Source organism: Arabidopsis lyrata (assembly GCF_000004255.2).
Source record: "Arabidopsis lyrata subsp. lyrata unplaced genomic scaffold ARALYscaffold_4, whole genome shotgun sequence".
Classification (NCBI taxonomy): Eukaryota; Viridiplantae; Streptophyta; class Magnoliopsida; order Brassicales; family Brassicaceae; genus Arabidopsis; species Arabidopsis lyrata.
In genome coordinates this window covers 20,131,993-20,149,975 of record NW_003302552.1, presented here as the reverse complement: position 1 = coordinate 20,149,975, position 17,983 = coordinate 20,131,993, and the positions used below count along the sequence as shown (strand labels likewise).

The 17,983-nt window shown below is 36.1% G+C and overlaps 3 protein-coding genes and 1 pseudogene across 3 annotated transcripts; all 4 read right to left on the bottom strand.

Moving 5' to 3' along the window:
• Nucleotides 1-7,133: 7,133 nt before the first annotated feature.
• On the bottom strand, nucleotides 7,134-9,067 carry LOC9315988 (uncharacterized protein At5g39865). The gene has a single exon (XM_002879875.2). The coding sequence runs from the start codon at nucleotides 8,513-8,515 to the stop codon at nucleotides 7,289-7,291; it is 1,227 nt and encodes a 408-aa protein (XP_002879921.1). The 5' UTR covers nucleotides 8,516-9,067; the 3' UTR covers nucleotides 7,134-7,288.
• A 646-nt stretch (nucleotides 9,068-9,713) lies between these two features.
• Nucleotides 9,714-10,460, bottom strand: LOC9315987. Its single transcript, XM_021028867.1, has one exon. The coding sequence runs from the start codon at nucleotides 10,168-10,170 to the stop codon at nucleotides 10,024-10,026; it is 147 nt and encodes a 48-aa protein (XP_020884526.1). The 5' UTR covers nucleotides 10,171-10,460; the 3' UTR covers nucleotides 9,714-10,023.
• Nucleotides 10,461-11,776: 1,316 nt separating this feature from the next.
• On the bottom strand, nucleotides 11,777-15,258 carry LOC110229317 (annotated as a pseudogene).
• Nucleotides 15,259-15,416: 158 nt separating this feature from the next.
• Nucleotides 15,417-17,208, bottom strand: LOC9317834 (two-component response regulator ARR8). Its single transcript, XM_021028865.1, has 5 exons — nucleotides 16,771-17,208; nucleotides 16,576-16,676; nucleotides 16,399-16,476; nucleotides 16,093-16,163; nucleotides 15,417-15,908 (listed from the first exon to the last, which is right to left on the bottom strand). The coding sequence occupies exons 1-5, from the start codon at nucleotides 16,871-16,873 to the stop codon at nucleotides 15,602-15,604; spliced, it is 660 nt and encodes a 219-aa protein (XP_020884524.1). The 5' UTR covers nucleotides 16,874-17,208; the 3' UTR covers nucleotides 15,417-15,601.
• Nucleotides 17,209-17,983: the final 775 nt, after the last annotated feature.

Below are 17,983 nucleotides of genomic sequence, written 5' to 3'. Positions count from 1 at the left end.
TTCCAACAATGGTATTTTCTTAATCCATCTCCAATTGTCAAGTCAAATGTTCAGAACCTTCCTCTCATTCACTTGTGGTAATGACCATGTTTCAGGAAACATATACAAGGCGTATAAGAACAACTTGCTTAGCTTCAGGTTATGTTTTTTTAAAAGAAACTCTTTTTGTTTATCAAACAATCTCATTTAACATTTGAGACTTTTCTCTTAAGGTGGAATTGTCATAAACATGGTTGTTGGACTTTTTCATCTCTTCTAAGATAACAGGCAGCTTCATGAACATGTGAGAGACTCTCTCCTTGGTTGAATCCATCTCAGCCTTGATAGACTCAATATCATCTTCATTCTTCGATATCAAGTTTTTGAAGACAGAACGTAAACAGAGAGAGAATGACAAAAAAGCTTTTAGCTTGTATATCTCAAGACTGCATCTTTTCTCATTAGTTAAGTTCAGGAGTACAATGCCTTACTTATATATAAAAGAGAGACAAAGGAGATTAGGGTTTTAGGAGTGCCAGCTCACTGATCCATATCCTTGAGAGAACTATATCTGTTTGTGAGCTGGATTGAACTAGGAGACAAAACTGTACTTGTTGTTGCAGAGGGAGCTCTGTTCTTGGTCAACATTACCGTTGGATTTGTTGACTGATCTTTGGGCTTCATGGGCCTTGCATTCTGATGGGTTTGTGTTATATTCTTTACATTCCCGCGCAAACTTGAGGTGGGAGAACGCCCAACTCCAAGTTTGAACCTGAGAGAGCAAAAACTATGTGGTGGCAGAGACTTTGTAAAGATGTCGGCCAGTTGATGCGCAGCTGGAACATGTTTTACCACAAGGGATCCATCTGCAACCTTTTCTCTAGCATAGTGGAAATGAGTTTCGAAATGTTTTGACCGTCTGTGTAACACCGGATTGGCTGTGAGATACACTGCTGACAGATTATCACAATATATCTCTGCAGGTCTGTCTTGTTGAATACCAATGTCTTTCAGAAGTGATGTGATCCAAGACAATTCTGCTGCTGTGTCTGATAGAGCTCGATATTCAGCCTCTGTAGATGATCTTGCAACTGAATCCTGACGTTTTGCAGACCATGATATGAGATTCAAGCCTAGAAAGGTACAGAAACCTCCAGTGGACCGACGAGTGTCTGTACATCCTGCGTGATCACTGTCACTATAGGCTCTTAAGACTGAGTCTGTATCATTACTCAGAGTCAGCCCCATATCAATGGTTCCTTTTAGATACCTTAGTGTTCTTTTAAGGAGAGCAAAGTCTGATACTGATGGCTTGTGCATTTTCTGACAAATGTAATTGACTGCAAATTGCATGTCTGGTCTTGTGAGAGTTAAATATTGTAGCTTCCCTGCAAGAGACCTGAAGTAAGAAGGGTCTTCAAATTCTACATCTTGATTGGGCATTCTATGCAGTTGGATGGGTAGAGGAGTGGGCATAGGAGCACAATTCAACATTCCTGCATTTTCAAGTAAGTCTCTAGCATACTTTTCTTGATTTAAAAACAGACCTTCTGGAGTGAATGTTGCTTGGATCCCGAGAAAATATTCCATGTCTCCCATATCTTTCATTCTGAATTCCTTCCTTAGAGAGATCAAGAGATCATTGATTAGAGCTTTGTCATTCCCTGTGAGGACCATATCATCAACGTAGAGCAACAAGAGCATGATACTTCTGTTTCGTCGATAAACAAACAAAGATGGATCTCTTGGGCTGCAGATAAAACCAAATTTCAGCAAGTATGAGCTAAATTTATCAAACCAAGCACGAGGGGCTTGTTTTAGGCCATAAATAGCCTTGTGGAGTCTGCAAACATAGTCCGGGTGAGTTTTATCTTCAAAGCCAGGCGGCTGTCTCATATACACCGTCTCTTGTAAGTCGCCGTGAAGGAAAGCATTCTTCACATCAAGTTTCTTAATGTCCCATTTCTCCACTGTTGCCACATGAAGGATCATCCTTACAGTTGGAGTCCTTACAACAGGGCTAAAAGTTTCAAGAAAATCAACTCCTTCCTCTTGTTCATAGCCTTTTGCTACTAGACGAGCCCGGAGTTTGTCTAGTGTACCATCAGCTTTAATCTTAGTCTTAAACACCCATTTGGAGCCTAATACATTTGCATTTGCAGGAGCGGGTTCAAGACTCCAAGTTTTGGTTTCATGACAAGTGTCTATTTCTTCAACCATGGCTCCATTCCAGCCATCATGCTTTAGTACTGCAGTGATGGTTTTAGGTTCTTCAGGAAGACCAGTATTGGCAAGAAGAATGTACCTCGGGTTAGGTTTCACAATTCCGGATTTAGCTCTGGTGGTCATTTGATGAGCATTGCTGGTAGCATTTTGCGGAGACCCTAAAGGAGGGAAGTCTTCTTCTGTAAATAATGCTGAGTCTACAGATGAGGACGATGCCACTGTTGAATTTTCCTCTGTACTTGAGCCTGTTGCAGAATTTGACGTCTCAGGTTGCGATATAGGTGTGGGCTCAGTTGCTTCTGCGACAGTTTGATTCAGAACTAGTGGAGCTTGAGTGTGTGGAGTAGTGACTGCTTCAGTTCTGTTTTGTGAGATAGAAGACTGGACAGGGACTTCCACATCATAATTTTGTTCAGATGAACTTTGCTGCCAGGCTGATAACAGAGGAGTTGTAGCAGGTGGCAGAAAGGATCTGTAAGTATCCTTATATGGGAATCTTGCTTCATCAAAGAGAACATGCCTGCTAATGTAGACACGTCTAGTAGGTGGGTGAAAGCACCTGTACCCTTTGTATTTTTCATTGTATCCCACAAAGACACACAATAAGGATTTTGGATCGAGCTTGTTCTGAGCATAAGGTCGCAAATAAGGATAGCACGCGCAGCCAAAAACTCTTAAGGCAGTATATATTGGTGCTTTGTTGTTCAACATCTGATATGGGCTTATCATTGAGTCATGAACAGATGTTGGTAAGAGATTGCTCAGAAAATTTGCTGTAAATAGAGCTTCCACCCAGAGATGCTGTGGAAGATGGCCCTGAAATAGCATGGAGAGCCCTAGTTCAGTAATATGTTTATGTTTCCTCTCAGCAAGACCGTTTTGCTGTGGAGTATGTGGACAAGAGATGAGATGTTTGATCCCACACTGTGCAAAATGATCCAGGAATTGTTTGTTGACAAATTCTCCACCACCATCACTCTGAAACATTTTTATTCTCTGACCATATTGAGTCTCCACCAGCTTTTGAAAGGTTTTGAATATGGAAACAACATCAGACTTCAACTTTAGAGGATAAAACTAACTAAAACGAGAATAATTGTCAATGAAAACAACGTAATAACGAAATCCTTGGACTGACTTGACAGGAGAAGGACCCCATACATCACAATGCACTCTTTCAAGAGGCTTAGTAGCTTCAAAAACAGACTTAGAAAGGAAGTTTGCAGACTTTTCCTAACTGACAGGACTCACACATGGCCAATGTGTTTTTATTGACTGAAATAGCTTTGATAGACGACAGATGCTGAAGAACTTGATGGTGAGGATGCCCCAATCTTCTGTGCCAAGTCTCATCACTGGTACTCTGCTGCCTGGATGAGTAAAAAGCCGTAAACTGGGGATTCTCCAACCGATACAACCCTTCATGTTTGCTTCCCCGACTTAGAATTTGCTTTGTCTGTTTGTCCTTGATGTACACAGAGTTAGAATCAAAGATGAATTTACAAGGGTAATCATCAGTTAATTTAGACACAGAGAGTAGAGATTTAGTAATCTCTGGGCACACAAGAACATCTTTTAGTTGTAGATTACCTGACATTGCTGGTAAGGGAATAGATCCAATGTGAGTAATGGGAAGGAAATCTCCATTACCAACAACTATCGCATCAGACCCCTCATAGTTTTGTACCTGATGCAGATTGTTTGGAGAATTTGTGACATGATATGTTGCAGCTGAGTCTGTAATCCATTCTCTGCCTCCATATTCTGTGTGATCAGACACTCTCATTGCAGCTAAAGCTTGAGGTAGTTCTTCTGGCTGGTAGTGCTGATCAAACCGTTTATAACACTTAGATGCTGCATGACCATACTTTCCAAATATTTGGCAGGTTGGTCTTGAATCAGTGTAGGCGCCACCACCAGAGAATGAACCACGACCACTGTTGTTGCCAAATTATTGGTAGAATCCTCTGCCTTGTGTGGAGTAGGAGTTTCTACCTCTGTAGCCACCTCTGTTCTGACCTCTTCCACGGTTAGAGTAACCGCCTCTATCAGTAAAGAAAGCTTGATGTGGAGTCACTTCAGGTAAAGAGTCATATTGCTGAAGTTTATCGTCAAATCCAGTGAGCTTAAAGAACACATCTTCAAGACATGGTCCAGGAAAGTGGTCCATAGAGTTTTCAATCACAGCACAAACAGGCTGATATTCCCTTCCTAAACCATTCAGAACACCATAAATCCTTTCATGTTCAGAGAGAGGAGAACCAATAGAGTCCAGTTGGTCACAAATGGTTTTCATTTCAGACAAGTACTCAGACATAGATCTGTCTCCTTTCTTGGTTCCTTGCATTTTTCGCTGCAGATCTAGCTTTCTAGTGGCCGAAACCCTATTATACTTCTTGGAGAGGGAGAACCATACCTCATGTGACGATCTAAGGCCATAGACAGCCTTGAGAGCTTCCTCAGACAGAGATCCATAGAGCCAAGCCATCACATGTTGATCTTTTTGAAGCCACTTCAAGTACTCGGGGTTTGGAGCTTCAGTATTCTGGTCGCCGTTGGTAACCATGACTGTCATAGGCGGACGCAGAGCAGCTCCGGTAACAAAACCCAAAAGCATCTGACTTGAGAGAAATTGCTCGAACTGAAGTTTCCATAGCAGATAGTTGTCATCTTTGAGTTTGAGAGTTACACATTGATTGATAGTGAAAGTTGAAGGTGAGAAAGGATCGTTTTGAGCCTCCATAGCTCTGATACCATGAAGACAGAACGTAAACAGAGAGAGAATGACAAAAAAGCTTTTAGCTTGTATATCTCAAGACTGCATCTTTTCTCATTAGTTAAGTTCAGGAGTACAATGCCTTACTTATATATAAAAGAGAGACAAAGGAGATTAGGGTTTTAGGAGTGCCAGCTCACTGATCCATATCCTTGAGAGAACTATATCTGTTTGTGAGCTGGATTGAACTAGGAGACAAAACTGTACTTGTTGTTGCAGAGGGAGCTCTGTTCTTGGTCAACATTACCGTTTGATTTGTTGACTGATTTTTGGGCTTCATGGGCCTTGCATTCTGATGGGTTTGTGTTATATTCTTTACAGTTTTTTGCTCGAGAAAAGGAAATAACTCAACACAGAAAAAAGGAAACAACAAATACTAATAAGATTTTTAGAAAAAAGGAAACAACACAGAAAAAAAGGAAACTTTGAATATCATAAGGAAACTATAAATAGAGAGTTTCGAGCCTTCTCTTCTCTCTAATCGTTTTTTCATCAAACAAACCAGAAAACCACAGAGATTGAGAAAGAGTTATAGAGTGAGAGAGATTAATTGACAATCGCCAATTGCTCTGATATTTTTTTATCATTCTCTTCTTCGATTCATGCTTCTATTTCATCTTTGAGTTCTTCCAATTTCATGATTTTCTATGGAAAATTCTTTGCCGTGATGGAAGAAGATGATGCTCTGATTCTTCTTCTCCCTTTGTCTCTCGATATCATCTCTCAGTCTCCGTCGTCGTCGGATCTTGTTTATACTATACTATCTATTCTTCGCTGCTCTGGTTGAGGAGGATCATGAGAAGCTTTTGCGTTCACGGTGGTGGAGAAGGTCTTGGATTGCAATCTGCCCAACAAAAAGCCCATTCACATGCCCATTAAAAAACAGAGGTCAATTTTTATCCTTTTTTTTTATTTTTAAATATTACAGCTTTTTTATTTATTCTTTCTCACAGATTTTCAATTTTTTTAAAAAACTTTCAATTTTTTTAAAAAACTTTCATTTTTTTTTGTTTAAATTTTTTTTTTACTTTTAAATGTTTTGGAATTTTAAATATTAGAAACTTAGATCCTAAATTTGCATAATGATACGGAAACTAACCGGATTTTGGATCCAGCATTAGTCGTTAGCGATTCCAAACATTCAACTCGTTTTCCTATTATTATGTAGATTTAGCATTCAATTTTTTAATTAGGATTTTTAAAAAAATAGTTTTTAAAATTTTGATTTTATTTTTTTCGGATTTTAAATTTTTTTCTTTTTCTTATGTTTGTTTTTAAAAAAAAATATTTGTTTGGATACTAAATTTGTATAATGATAGGAAAACTAACCGGATTTTGGATCCAGCATTAGTCGTTAGCGATTCCAAACATTCAACTCGTTTTTTCTATTATTATGTAGATTTAGCATTCAAATTTTTAATTTGGATTTTTAAAAAATATAGTTTTTAAAATTTTGATTTTGTTTCTTTCGGATTTTAAAAATCTTTTCTTTCTTATCTTTGTTTTTTAAAATTTTAATTTGTTTGGATACTAAATTTGCATAATGGTAGGAAAACTAACCGGATTTTGGATCCAGCATTAGTCGTTAGCGATTCCAAACATTCAACTCGTTTTTTCTATTATTATGTAGATTTGGCATTCAAGTTTTAATTCGGATTTTTAAAATTTTGATTTTGTTTTTTTTCGGATTTTAAAAATCTTTTCTTTCTTATGTTTGTTTTTAAAAAAAAAATTATTTGTTTGGATACTAAATTTGCATAATGGTAGGAAAACTAACCGGATTTTGGATCCAGCATTAGTCGGTAGCGATTTCAAACATTCAACTCGTTTTTTCTATTATTATGTAGATTTAGCATTCAAGTTTTAATTCGGATGTTTAAAATTCTGATTTTGTTTCTTTCAGATTTTAAAAATCTTTTCTTTCTTATGTTTGTTTTTTTTAAAAATTATTTGTTTGGATATTAAATTTGCATAATGATTGGAAAAACTAACCGGATTTTGGATTCATTAGTCGTTAGCGATTCCAAACATTCAACTTGTTTTTCCTATTATTATGTAGATATTTTCATTTTGTTTGGAAAAAAAACATCATGGTTATAAGATGTATATCACAAACATCAACGTAAAGAAACAATTGAGGCTTGAGACATTCTAGTTTTGAGCCTTAGGCCACTTCTTATATCAATATACAAGACAACAAACAAGTCATTCAAAGAACACAACCAACCAAACATATCTTAAGTCAAAAGTTATATCTTTAGATTCTTTTTCTTCTCTTCACATTTTCACATCAATCAAACGAATTAGCTAATGACAACACCTGTTACAACGTACCAATCCATTCTCATTGCATTCATTGCATCTCTTAAACCCATCTTCTTGTTCCTCAAACACTTTAGTACTACCACCACAATTAGTACACGGCACAAACCTTGCATCCCCGCAGCTTTCGCAGGCTCCCACGGATTCACAAGCAGGGAAATCTTTTAACATCTCTGCCAGTTCGCCTCCATCGTTGAGTATCTTGATCTCCTCAATTCCACCAATGCGGACACCTCTTATAAACACCTGAGGCAAACAAACCGGTTTCTCTTCACCGAGCGCATTCTGAAGCTCTTTTCTATATTCGGAATCCATTGAGATGTCGCGTTCCTCAACCGCAACCTGAAACCCTCTCAATATCGTTCTAACGCAACAACAATCTTCATACGTCTTTCGAATTCCTCTGAGGCTAGTGAAGTACAATACTATCTTGTTCTTGTTATCTTCTTTTTCAAGCAATCTTGGTTTCTCTTGGTCTTCCAAAGTCTGAGAAGTCAGTGGAGTCGAGGATACAGATTCTGGTAAAGTCGATTGATTTGAGTGGCTGCAAGAGAGGGCTTTCGGGCTTTTGTGACCATTACTAGTGTTTTTGCTTAGTTGCTTAGAAGACAATGCTTTCTTGTAAGATGAGATAATGTTAGGATCTAAATCAGAGAGAAATGATTCTTCAGACATATGTTTCCACAGAGGTTGCTTAGGTTTAAAAGGCAATAATCTCCAATCTTCCTCAGCTTCGTAAGATTCGTCCAATTTCAACGAAGACCCATTAATAAGCACGTCTCGATTCTTGATGGGTTTAGAAAAACAATCCAAATTTACGACGGAATTACGCTTACTTGTATCGGAATTCTCAGAATCGAGATCGTCGTCGAGGCCGTTCATGAGCTCCCATGTGTTGATCACTGAGTCAGGAGACAACGACTCGCGTGCCTCCTCTGTTTCAGGCATCTTCTTGTTATTCTTCCCGGTAACGGAGATATGAGGCAATGTTTGTCTGTCGGAAGCTCCGTCGAGGAGAAGAGAGCCGTAAGTGGTCGATGTAAGAGAGACGAAGTGGTGCGTGTCGCCTTTTTTAACCGGTGGATGATGAATCGACGGCATCGGAAATGTGAAAGCCTTAGGGACAGACGAAGACGGGATGTTGAATTCCGTCTCCGGAGGTAAATTCAACGAAGAAGATGAAGAAGCGGTTTTAGAAACAGAGGAACCCATAATTTTCGAAGCAGAACAGAGAAGAAGAACAAATGTAGTTTCTACACTCTTTTTCTGGGTTTCTTGTACTTTTTCTTTTGTCGGAGAATATAAAAGAAGAAAGAGAAAGACAGAGAGACAGAGAGAAGAAACAGGTGGAAAGGAGCTGTCTAAGTAAGTTAGAGGTGGAAGATGGTGAAAACACTAAATAAGACGATTGTGATGTTGATTCGTCGAGATCGAATTTGCTTTGATTTGATCATTAAGGAAAGTATCCATTTGATCCTAATTTTTAGAGCTTGTCTTGATAATAACTGAAACCAAAAAAGTAAACTGTCAAGATCCTCAAAAATTGCATATAACTTCCAAATGTGAACTATCCAATGACTTCCACTAACATTTTTTTTTAGGGAAATAAAAACAGAGCAAAATAATATCCAACCTTTTAGAAACTTAATTTATATAGAAGACAATGATACTTTGCTTAGTTACTGTACTTATTTATAATTTGGTACGTTAACAGAAAAAAACAGCATTAAAAATGTATAAAATTCAAAAATTTAAACACCGATTATAGAAAGAACTAAGATGACTAACTTGATATGTTTTGAATTTTGATCTAAAAAGAACGAAATTTCTTGGTTATTCAAAGTCAATAATCATTATGTAAATGTTGAAAATATGTTTACTATTGTCTAGAGAAATTGTGCTGTGCACTGATATTTTTTGTTATATGAGAATAAACATGAAACTGAATCGCACAAGGAACACTCATTGAAGATTCCTTTGGTACTTTGCCTTTTAGAAAGAGAAGCAAAACTATTTTTAATAACTGGAATAAATAAAGAAAATATCATCATCAAAAACAAAAGCAAGATGGGCAAAAGATGTTGTTTTAATTTCTTTTATGTATAAAAAGAAGGAAATCTTGGTAACTTATCCGTAAAGAAATTAAAGACGCCCAAGGCGCTAAATTTGTTTAGAATATTTCAGTATGTACACTTTTTGCTTTTACCAACTGAAAAAGGAAGTGAAATCTTTACTCATTTGCTTATAATTTCTTCATATCAAATTGATACAAGTTTCTGACATAACTCATTCTCAACTCTTGAAGCTGTGAGAACCAACACCAGAGATAATGATGATCTACAATTAATCTTGTAACATTTTAAGCTATTTGAATGATTCTCAACTATAATCAGCTGAATCTCTAGGAATGTAACTCATCAAATGGACGAATAAAGTCCAAATTCACATATCACTGAACACTGATCAAACTTTGAAAGTAGTTCAATTTTGGAAACCAGAACAGAAGCATCAATTGACACACACATTATTATATATTATTCTCTCAAATCAGCAGAAACACACAAACAAAATTGAGACGTATTATATATCAATGACCTATACATATATGTATCTACCTCCTCTATAAACCCCAAACACTTCAATCTTTTGGGACGATTCACACCGGAAAAAAAGAAGCTGAAAATCGAGGAGGAGGAAGGAGGTGATGAATGTATATTCGATCATGCGACATGTACAGGACCAACTTCTCGGTTTCTGAGTGAACCAGCAATCTCGTCGGCGATAGACAAACATGTTAAAATCCAGCCGCTCAGAGCAAACCACACCGTTTTCGTCAGAAGCATCGCCATTTCCAAAGGCATCGCCATTATCTCTGTCTCTCTCTCGGTTTCAGAAGCTCAATTCATTTAGCTGAAGAGAAGAAACCACTGGAAAATTGGGAGATCCAGTGGTGGTCATTTTACGGTGAAGCAGATGAAATATGAAAGAACAATCGGGCACGTGGGACACGCGAGGATCTTTCCAGCAATAATACATCGCCACGTGTTGATTCTGTTCACCAGCCGTGTCTCTTTCTGGCCAGATAGGACAGCGTTAGGGGACACGTCACTGTTCGACCAATAAAAGTGAAGATCCGACCCAAACTTTATCAACCCGACCCAGTAGTTGGTACTATAGTATTATGCAAATTTTATAGTTTTTTGTTTTTGTTTTTATAAACCAAAATTATTGTCATTTACTAGCTAGCTGACATTTCCCCAACGAACTAATAATTATTTCCTTATATTTGGACATAATTTTTGTTTTCTTTGGTATTTATAATTAAACTTTTTTTTTCCTATCGTTAGTTGATAGTACACAAAACAACAAAGATGGCATGAAAACAAGAAAAAGGAGGAGCACAATGAATATTACTCATGTGATAGGGAAATAATAATTAAGGTTATAAAAATCATTTCAAGAAATAATTTGATGCAGCAACATCATAGAAGCTTCCTTTTATCACTTATTTAGTTTTAGATAGTTCTTGGAATGTTTTCAACTCTATCCAGATTAGGGCTAATGATTTTGCTGTCTTTCAATTTAAACGTTGTGTTGTTTTCCAGTTTCGATTAAAAAAAAACGAGAGTAACCAAGAATTCAAGTTCATTTACATTTTGTTTTGTTTGACTTAGCTAAATTGTCTTTGATTTAAAGGTCTACGGAGTAGGTCGGCTTATTGGGCTCGAAAGGCAAATGGCCCGTTATCCTTTCTTGTGTGACTTCTTTAAGTCAATAATAGGTGCACAAAAAAAATATGAAAAAAGTGATGGTCCAATCGGAGTCGGCTTATTGGGTCATAGTGGGTTCGGAAGGCAATGGCCTGTAATCCTTCCACCGTCAAGAGCGGGAGGTGGACGATGCTCTTTGAAACCAGCCTCATGCAGTCTCCCCCCACTCTAGAAGACATGAGATCCAAGCCTTCGCTCAAAGTCCATACCTCGACTCCCAACTTGGAATGGGCGGGCCAGAACATAGCCTACCCCGAACCCGGCCCAATAAGATCGACCCAACGTCCCATCACCCTATTGTCTCCACTTGGATCACAAGCCCGAGTTACTGAGCTCGACGTGCAGTACTCGTTAACTTCCCTATTATATACAACAACAAAAAATTTTGTTCTTTCGATGTGCAACAAATAAATAGCTATCGTCGTTAATAGAGAGTTTCTGTTTCCAAAGGGAACAAATCAGAAAACTGTCATCTTCAATCTCAAGAATTAGATCTTTGGAGCTTGTTTGTATCAAAGGCCAACATTTTCGACCATTTCCAATTATGGGTTTAGGTATATGAACTTTCTCTTTGAAAGTTTCAGACAGATACTTGGTTATATGAGCTGAGATGAGAGAATTTTATAATTCGTTTGATGGTTCTTAAGCTAGTGAATGTAGCAAGATTATATATATAGTTGTTAGTTTTGATAAGATTCAATTCTAATTCTCGAAAAATCCGATCTTTGCAATAGTTTTGGATTATTAAGCTAGTAGCAAGAAACTTTCTAAAAATCTTGTGGGTTTATCACCCCATGAAAAAGAAAAAAAAAACTAAGAAAGCTAATCTAGAGGAGAGAAGTAAATTGACAGATAATAATAAATCCACTATTGTTTGCAAATTTCTTTTGTCATTTCACTCTGATATTGCTCCTCTGTTTCATAAGCCACGTCTTTCATGTTGCCTTTGGAGACCATGCTGGTTCTGAGCCATTGTTAATGTGCTATCACCTAAGTGAAAAGAGAGAACAACCAAGAAACAAGTAAGATAAGGGATGACAAAAGATATTTAAGGTATAGTAGTACAAACCAGATTTGTAGTGTTGGAAAGCTACTTACCACTATCTGAATGGTTTAAAGCTTCTAATTGAACAAGTATTCGATTCAGTGGATCTCCTTGTGTCTGGTTTGTCTCTTGTTCCTGATGATAAGGATGACGCTGTTGTTGCGGTATTACTCCTTGCAAGGCGTTGTTGTTTGCCTCATATTCAGGTGTTTACAGCTCGTTTAGTGAGAAGTTTGGTTGAAGCTCCAATGGCAGTTCGTATTCTCCATATTGGTCGTCTAGCAGGTGCTCGATTTGCGTCAGTAGTTCTGTTGTTGAAGGATCCATCGGCTGGAAATTTGGGACGCTATTTTTAATATCGTCTCCAAAACCATCTGTAAAATGGTCAAATGCCGCAGTAGGTGCCTTTGCAACGGTTGGAGTTTCAGAATCTGTGAGAAAAAAAAAAAGGAGAATGAATCATACAAATGCTTAAGCAGAAGAGTTAGGAATCAATGAGAAAGGAAGATTAAGTCTTTTCTTTACAAGCAAGATCATTAGATGTTGGGCATTGAGCAGTAACTGTTGGTGCAACGGCTGAATAGACAGGATCGTAATCTATGGAGAAAAAAAAAAGAGTGATTCATACAAATGATTCAATGTAAAAGGGTTTAAACTATGAAGGATAAAGAGAGAAAGGTTGAGTGTTTTCTTTATACGCAGGATCATTATCTGTCAACCGTTGATCATTAGTTGCTGGTGCATCGGTAGGAGCTCCAAGATTGGTACCTATGGAAAGAAAGTAGAGTAATTCACAAAAATGCTCAAGTAGAAGTGTTAAACAAATGAGAGATTAAAGATTGAGTGTTTTCATTATCTGTCAACCGTTGATCATTAGCTGCTGGTGGAACGGTAGGAGCTCCAAGATTGGTACCTATGGAGAAAGAAACTAGAGTTATTCATAAAAATGCTCAAGTAGAAGTGTTAAACAAATGATAGGTTAAGGAAGAAAAGATTGAGGGTTTTCTTTACAAGCATGATTATTTGGTGTAGACCATTGATTTTGATGAAAATTATTTTGCTGATCATTAGGAATCAGCAACCGGTTTACTACAAGACAGAGAAACCAAAGGAAGCTTTAGAAGTCAAAAGTGAAATAAATCGAGTTTTTGTCCAGCTGCAATCATGACTTAGAAGCTGTAAAATGCATTAGATATATAAAAAAAAAACAAATTCAATATTCAGAAAGAGAGAAAAGTTTGAGTTTTTTCTTTACAAGGTAGATGATTAGTTGTAGTAGACCATTGATAATGATGAAACTGATTTTGCTGATCATTAGGAATCTGCCACTGGTTTACTACAAAATAGAGAAACACATAAGGAATTCTTAGATGTCAAAAGTGCAAGAAATCGAGTTTTCGAGCATGACTCTAGTACCATATATGTATATCAGATTTTACCTATTGGACCATTTGTATCATCCAATACCAACATTGCCACGCTTGAACAACTCACCTCTAACCTATCAGCTACATAATGCAAAGAGTTATCAAACAAAACAAACCCAATTTTCAAAAAATTATTGAACTTTAGAGACATCATCAATCGAAAGATTTACAAGGTGTATCAGCTAGTTTCTCTAAGAGATGAGCTCCTTCAGGATCTTGACGAAGAAAATTCTTGACAGCGGCTACACAAAGAAACAAAAAATAACTGAAGCAGTTCATAAAATCGATCAGTAAATAATCCGTAAGAAGATTTAATTTTAGTCCTTGTTACGTACATGTTGCAGTATTGATATCAAGAGCTCCATACTCGACCATCAGTGAAACTTGCTTTCTAAGTAAACTGTTATACATCGTTATATGACACGCTAATTCGCGTTTTAAGTGGTACTTATTGAAAAACTCTGGACTCTCTTTCTGAAGCTGCTCCCATACTAATAAAAGAAACAAGAATTCAATTGTTTATAAACAAGCACATAATCAATTCAAATAGAAACAAAAATTATAATATATATATACTTGGTTTGGTGAGATGATGACTAATCTTGTGATTGTCCTGCAGATATGTCACCGTTTCTTCCAAACTCATGTACTTTTGAATACATGTCTCGATTATGTTCTTTATCTACAACAGAAAAACAACAATCGCACGATATGAGAAAAAGTAGTTAACAAACTAACAATAAGCTTGAGAGAATCATGAGTGTTTGTGTAGAAAGTATCAATACAGTGTCTATGGTCTGTGAAAGATTACGACTGCAGTTGCAGAGAAGATTGAGACGACATGGATCGTTCATAGCTTTGGAGGGCAGCTGACAAAAAAAAGATACGAGTTCAGTAATGAAAGATTAAATATACAAGATTCAAGGTTCTGTATGGGATTGAATATTCATTTGCGAGAATTTCGGGGAAGTAGAATAAAATACGCGCTAAAATTTAGCAAAAAAAGGGTGCAAACTGCCAAGCAAACACTTTTTCCAAAAGGAAAAAAAAAAGCTCTAGCGAAAAAAAAAACAAAAAAATCATATATTGAACGTCGTCGTTTGCAGATGCAGAGAGAGAAAAAAAAATGAAGCGCTTCGTCGTCGTTATGTTTTTGACTGGAAAAGTGAAAAAAAAAGAAAGGGGAAGAGACGAACCTGGTTTAAGTATTTTTTGCTGATGTCTTGTTTTTCATCGAGGAAAAGGTTTTGAGAAGATTCACAATCTTAGAGTCTTCGTTTTACTTGGCTTCAGATATCATCTTCAGGTGCTTTTTCTGAATCAGTTACGACTACGCTTGCATAATCGAGTTGAGTCCAGCTGCTCGCGGAGGAGATGATGATTTTCTGAAGAAATAATCGGAGCTTTTGTGAAAGAAAGAAAAAAAGAATCAAAGCTGAGATGATTTTGCGTTTTCGAGTTAAATAATCATGCAAAACTAGGTAACGTTATTAATGGGTCACAAATACCAGATATGTATAAGCCCTAATTTCACTCGAGCCCAAATAATATGGATCTAACTGAATATTCTTTTTTCTTTACTGTTAGAAAAAAAAAAGCAGTTCCAAATTTCTACCGGTCTGTTTGGGTCACTCAATTTTACATGTTTTGGATGGTTTTTTATGGTTTTTTATCCGGTTCAATTCACATGTTTTGGATGGTTATTTGTGGTTTTTCATTTTAATCCAGTTTTATCTGTATCACTCTATGTTTGACGGTACTACTTTCAAACCATTATCTTATAGACAAACCAAGAGCTAAAACAAAACATAAGAAAACTCGGTAGATTGTTTTATTTACTCTTGAAATTGTTTTGATGCCATAAAAAAAAAGAAACATAAACAAAATTGGGAATTTACTTTTCACATAATGAACAACCATTATCATCATGTATTTACCATAAGAAGCATTCGGCATTCCTACAAAGAAGCCTGTATTTACCAGAAGAAGCATTCCTACAAAGAACCTATAAAAACTCTGAAGTTGTGCAGAAAACCAAAAGAAAAGATAATTAATGTCAGACTGAGGTTGTGATATCATTGTATTTAGGACGTGATCGATCAGTAGATATCACTTCTTCCATTGCTTTCCGCTTATTACTACTCAACATTGGTTCAAGTTCTTGGTGGAGAGGCAAGATCTCAATCACTGATGAAGCTTCTTCTTTTTCTATCTCCGGTTTAGAAACTACAATCTCTTCTATGGCAACTGGTTTCTCACTTTCATTCTTCAATTTGGTTTTCATCATATGAGGTTTCAACTTAGTAAGATCAGCCAACTTTACTGGTTTCAAGAAAAACTCTTCAGCTCCTTCTTCCAAACATCTGTTGTTCAGTTTTCAAGACATTACATCAAAACTAACTATTCCAGATCCATTGCAAGAAACCATAATTTTATACATAGTTCAATGTTAAAGACTTATTCAGACCAAAGAATCAAATAAATAATAGCCACTTGCCAATTCTCAAATCAATCAAATGAATGTTAAAAGAAACAGAGCTCTCTTACCTGGAGATTCTAGCTGGAACGTTCTCAGATGACATTATAACGACAGGTATGCTTCTTAATGCCGCTGATTCCTATAGACAATCATGTAAATTTCTCAGAAGCAATATACAATCATACAATGGCATAAAAGAAAGTTCTTGTGAGTGGGAAAATATTCGAAAATGAGATTTTCTCCATTGACATTCTCATTTAAAGGAAACACTAAAGTAGAAACCTTTATTTCTTTTTCTGGAAAACGAATTTAGCTAGAGATGGAAAAGACAATAACCAAATTGAGAAAAGAAGAAGAAGAAGTAGAAGAAATACCTTAACTTTCTTGAGCAAATCATAACCAGTCATGCCAGGCATACAGTAATCTGTTATTATAAGATTTATTTCAACTTCCTGCTCAAATCCCACAATCACAAACAAAATTTCAATAACCATGATTTGTAAAATCGAAAGTAACCAACTTTGAATCATGGAAAAGATCAAAAAATGAACCTGATGAATTTGGGGTGATGTAGAGAGTGCATTTGGGTTGTTGTCATCTACTCTTAAACCCAGAAATTCAAGAGCTTTAGAGCCTGAATCAACTGTAGTTACTGCAAAACATAAGAACAAGAACCAAAAAAAAAAAGCTTTTTTTAGTATCTTCCTTCTCTTTCTCTGAAAGATTTTGGCTTTTTTCGAATTTACCTTGACATGAAGACTTTTGGAGCAATCTCTCTATCATTTTCCGATCAAAAAGACTATCATCAACAGCTAAAACATGGAACTTTGACTCTGTTTCCATTACCATTGCCAGAGATTCAATCGAAACTTTCAAGATCTGAATCTAAATTCGACAAACCCAGATGCAAAGTTTTCAACTTTTTTTCTTCTTTGTTTTGTTTTCCTTCTTTAGAAAGAAAAAAAAAATGTCCGTTTTTTTTCCCCGGAAATGTTGAGAGTTGTGTGAATGAGCTTAGGAGAAGAAGAGAAATAAAAGGGTCAGCCAAATCTCGGAGAGAGAGAGAGAGAGATAGAGAGAGAGTCAAAAAAGGAAATAAAACTAAAATTGGATCTAGCTTTGATTTACGGAGTAAGCAGGTTTTTTTAAGTACCAAGTAAATATTTCCAAGGAGACAAATGAGAGAAAGAAATTAGAGAAAGTTTGATAATGGATAAATAAATAATGGAAAGAAATCTATATGAAGATTTTAATGGATTCATTTATCCCACCAAAGACCTTTTTTTTTTAAGATAAGAGGATGAGGTATTCAATATGTACATTATATACTACCACAACCACATGCATTGCTATTGGTGGTTTTTAACAGCCATTGAAAATAATAAAAGCAACCGTTCATTATCAAAAGAATTGTAGTTTAACGTTTCAAAAAATTATACATTGGTTAGCTACATTTCCGTTATTAATTTAATGTTCGAAAAATACAAGATGTATCAAAGAGATTAAATTATAACGAAATATTTTTGTAATGACAATATTTTTTCTTTTTGATTTTTATATTAGTTATACTAAGCTGCTGAGATGTCACCAGCTCAAAATAAATCGTCGAACCTAATTAAGCATTTGCTTATTAATTTTTAAAACATGGTTTTGTTTGGCTTTTGTAAGGAATTGGGCACTTGAGGAAGGTACGACTATTTGGGAATGCAATTAGTGTATACGATTTAACAGATCTATGTGCGAAGAAAAAAAAAAGAAATTATCAATAGTGACCAATCACAAAGAAAGAGTGGTATAAAATCCCAATTTTTTTAAAAAAAATGGAATAAAATTTTGAATGTTTTTTACTTACGTCAAGGTTGATCCGTTGATGTATTTATTTACAATATTCAATTAGTTTCTATTTAAACTGCATAAAATTTCGAAATAATTTGTAATGGTCCTGATTGAAATTTGAAA